At 43.7% G+C, this 4,160-nt stretch overlaps 1 protein-coding gene across 1 annotated transcript in view; it reads left to right on the top strand.

The window, feature by feature from the left end:
• The window catches only part of IER3IP1 (immediate early response 3 interacting protein 1), a 7,425-nt gene extending 5,226 nt beyond the window's left edge, over window positions 1-2,199 (top strand). Inside the window, exons 2-3 of the mRNA XM_010005026.1 lie at window positions 930-1,031; window positions 2,144-2,199. Of these exons, the coding sequence (XP_010003328.1) occupies window positions 930-1,031; window positions 2,144-2,199 (158 nt within the window). The remainder of the gene's footprint in view (window positions 1-929; window positions 1,032-2,143) is intronic.
• Window positions 2,200-4,160: the final 1,961 nt, after the last annotated feature.

Consider the following 4,160-nt stretch of genomic DNA (forward strand, 5'->3'; position numbering starts at 1 on the left):
CCCCCCCGTTTTGTTGTGCTTTCTTCCCTGTTTTCCCTCCTTTTCACCCCATTCCCTCCGCCCGCCAGGCTGTTGGTTGTCCTGGCCTTGAGGTGGTTTCCTGCATTCCCGGCTGTTTTGCTGACGCGTCGCAGCCTTTGCCCCATCCCCGAGCTTGGGCATCCCCCGCCTTGAAAAGATGAGGGGGAAAAAAAACCCCGCAAAACCAGGAAAAAATGCTGACTCCAAGGTCTGGGAAGCCCCAGGGAAAAAAATTAAATGCCAGTCATCCTAGGTTTCCCAGTTTCCTCACCCAGACAGTCCTGGCTTCTCCAGGCCAGGCTGAGCTTGGATTTTTGGCAGCAATTGCTGATCCCTTTTCTCCCGTTCCCCAGTGGGATTCACCACCAGGGATTTGCTCCTTTTGGGATTTTCTTTTGCTTCCTTGAAGAGCAGCAGCTCCTGGAAAAGGGAGATTTGGGGACTAACAGGGTGGGTTAAGTCACTTGAGAATCAGGAGACTGGTGGAACTCCAAACTGATCCAAGTGGGAAGCAGCTGGTGAGAGAGAGGACTCACCACCCCCCAGCAGAGTGAGGGAGAGGAGTAAGGGGAAAATCCCTTTAAATTTGTCCCTGGAGAAGAGAAACTCAGTTGTGCAGTGCAGCTTGGAAAACCGACAGCCACTCCCTTCCCTGCTCCACTTGTCCCCAGACAGGTCAAGGCTGTGACCAGCAGGACTCAAAAGTCCCTTGTCCCATCCTTGGGACCACGTGTCTTAATAGATGGTATTAAAAATCTGATGGTGACATAAATGGAGTTGGTCTGTAGCTAGTTTGTCGTTCTAATGGTAGTGATAATATTGCTTACAGCACTTGTTGTGTGTGTTTTGGGGTTGTTTGCTTGTTTGTTTTGTTTCCTGACATGTCTGGCTGTTTTTATGTGACACAGTTGGCTGGGGAAGTGACCAAGGGATTGGAGGATTTGGAGAGGAACCAGGAATTAAAGCACAGCTAACCAACCTGATTCGATCTGTCCGGACTGTTATGAGAGGTACAGTGAATATTTAAGCATTGTCTGTAAAGTTCTGTGCTTTCATGAAGTAACACCAGCATTTTGACTTATTTTTTTTAATCAGCTTCTCTTTCTACTTGTCATTTCCAGTCTCTCCTTCCTGAGGAGGGTGCAGGTCCCAGCTAAGATGTCCTGAGTTTGATGGAGTGTAAAACATTATCTGACTCTGGCTTGTGCTGCTACTGCTGTGTCTTCTTTTTCCTCTGAGTTTGGGAGCTGGGGGAAAAGCTCAGTGATCAAATGGAGTGTGCAGTCAGCTTCACCTTGGTTAAACTCAGTTTTATGGGAGGTACCTGGTGAGGGAAATGGAATTCCTGGGATTCTTAAAGGTACATCAGGTTTATGTGCCTCGAAGGACTGGGGGGAAAAAGTCAGACTTTAATTTATAAATTACTGATCGTTTTCTTCACTATAATGCACAGAAAAATTGTTTTTATAGGTGATGATAAAGAGGAAGTAACAAATATAACCCATTTTGCCCACCACAGAGTAAAAACTGGTACATTTCTTCTAAAAGTCACAGCAAACCCAGATAGAAACTCACTTTGAGGCAGTTTTGTTTCATTTGGAGAAAAGATTCTTTGAGTTAAAATTTAAACATGATCATAGAATCCCAGACTGGTTTGGGTGGGAAGGGACCTTAAAGAACAACCAGTCCCAACCCCCTGCATGGGCAGGGACACCTCCCACCAGCCCAGGCTGCTCCAAGCCCCATCCAACCTGCCCTTCAACACTGCCAGGGATGGGGCAGCCACAGCTTCCCTGGGCAACCTGGGCCAGGGTCTCACCACCCTCACACCAAATAATTTCCTCTTAATGTCTCACCTAAATCTCACTCTTCCAGCTTTAATCCATTCCCCCTTGTCCTCCCTTGTCAAAAGGGCCATATAAAAATACTTAGGCTGTTGCTTCCTCCTCATTAGATTCTGGCTCCTTCCACTAATCCTGATTTTTACACAGGAAAAGGAAGTATCTTTTTGAAACTCGGATTGATTTTCCTTCCTTAAAAGACAGTCTCCCAAGATAATCCAAAGTTCTGTCACTCTGAGGCAGAAATGACAACATTCATAATGATTCTTCTTTCTCTGCAGTGCCATTAATAGCAGTGAACTCCGTTACAATCCTTCTCCTCCTGTTGTTTGGGTGAAGAGACCTTCTGGGAAATCTGGTGGACATCCAAAGAAGCAAGTTGCTGCTCATCACTGCTCTTGAGTTTTCTGGGAACCCAGCACGGTTTAGCTGTCAAAATTGACGTTCCAGCTGCAGAACAATAAAGACACTATTTCTATTTATCCCCATTTCCTAATGTTCCCTTTACAGTTTCATTAAACAAGATTCTGGGATCAAGGCAACAAAGCTCCTGATGTGCTGGACTGTGACAAGTGCTGTTGCTGCCTGTTCATAGCGCCGACTGTGTCGTGACATGTTGCCGTGCTTGTCGACGGGGTGTGGTTTTCAAATGTCTCCTTACTCAGGGATGAATTTCCTTCAGCACACTTCCCAATTCCTTTTTAAAATCAAGGAAAACAGCATTTCCAGTACCACCACACTACTATTTAAGGGAATACGAATACTCTGCCAACATGTTACAAACTATTGAAGTAGAGTTGTGATGTTGGAAGAGATAAAACTTAACTGGGTGAAGTCCTGACTCAGTTCACCTTGGAAGTCGAATGCTCCTGATTTGATCTGGACCGGGATATTTCTCTTGGCTTTTGATAGACTTTTCAAATCAAGAATGTTTCATGCAAATGGTGAAATAAATGGAACATAGGTGGAAAGTGCTATGCAAAAGCTGGAAAAGCTGTACCTAAAGCTGGGCCACTCTCTGTTAATTTAGACTAGCAGGTGATAATAGTAATTAGCATTTGTTACTGTTTTGTCAAGGATTATTATACTTTTAAAAATGTGTGTTAAACTTCTGCATGGTGATCAGTGTGTTGGAAGTGGGGAACCATTTGTATTCTGAGCTTGGATAATGTGGGAGGGGAGTTCTTTGTTAAAAACCAGCAAACCTGCAGCCACTTCTGTTCCTGCTGCTTCTTCCCCTCCCTCCATCTTCCTTCATTAAATGAACAGCTTCTGAAATGGAAATGGTGGGTTTGATCTTGCAGTTCTGTCTTGTCAGGTGGGGTGAGATCTGGTGTTAACAAGTCTGGACTGAAGAAGGTTGATGCTCAGGTACCTTTTTAGAAAATGTAGGAAGTCTTATGTCTGTTTCTCAAGTGTTTTAGATTCTTTTCCAAGGAAGCCCAAAGGGAAGCTGGCAGTTGAAAACAGCTTTAGCTCATCATCTCTTCTGCCATCTGGATGACTGAAGCATACAAAGATAAATCTGTCAAAAGCTGTATATGAATTTAATAACCTTCAGTTGCAGTGCTTAGCAGAGTAACCTGTGTCCAGGAGGCGTTTAATGTTGTTTCTTTTTTTCTTTATTTAGTGAAAACTTGTAAATAAACTTGGAATTTCTAAGTTAAGCACCTCTCTTTCCTAACTTGCTCTCTCAGTGGACAGTGGGAATATCCCAGAACTGGGTTTTTTTCCCTCATCCCTGTGGCACTTGTGCCATCCCTCTGCTGTGAAGCTGCAGCTGGGTTAATGTAGGAAACCTAACAATGACCCTTGGGAATGTTGGCCAGAGGCAGACCAGGATCCTGCTAGCCTTTAAATTCTAAAGTAGGGAGAACTATTACAAAATAATTCCTTCCAATAATCTTTGTGTAATCCAGAGGTGAGGAGGGTACAGTCTGGATCAGTTATTTTCATCTATGTGTGGAAAGTCAAACAGGATGGATGTGGAACAAATTAAACATAGAACTTCTGTTAAAATGTTTGTTGAAAAAGCAGTGGTAGGTGTTTCCATTGCTCATGCATTGGATTGGAGTACGGGGTTATTTGAACCACAGCTTGCATGTCCTTTCCATATTTATTGACTGTTAAATCCCTGGTTCTTACTAAAATAGAAGCCAGTACTAAAGATAAAAAGCAGCGACTTTAAAAATGGGTATAAAATTATTTTCCCCATCTTCTTGTCCTTTCAGAAAGGCTGAAGGTTCCAGTCACAGCTTACAGCACGTGGGCAGATCATTTAAAAAATAATTAGGGATC

This window comes from Chaetura pelagica, unplaced genomic scaffold (assembly GCF_000747805.2).
Source record: "Chaetura pelagica isolate M959 unplaced genomic scaffold, ChaPel_1.0 scaffold121, whole genome shotgun sequence".
Classification (NCBI taxonomy): domain Eukaryota; kingdom Metazoa; phylum Chordata; class Aves; order Apodiformes; family Apodidae; genus Chaetura; species Chaetura pelagica.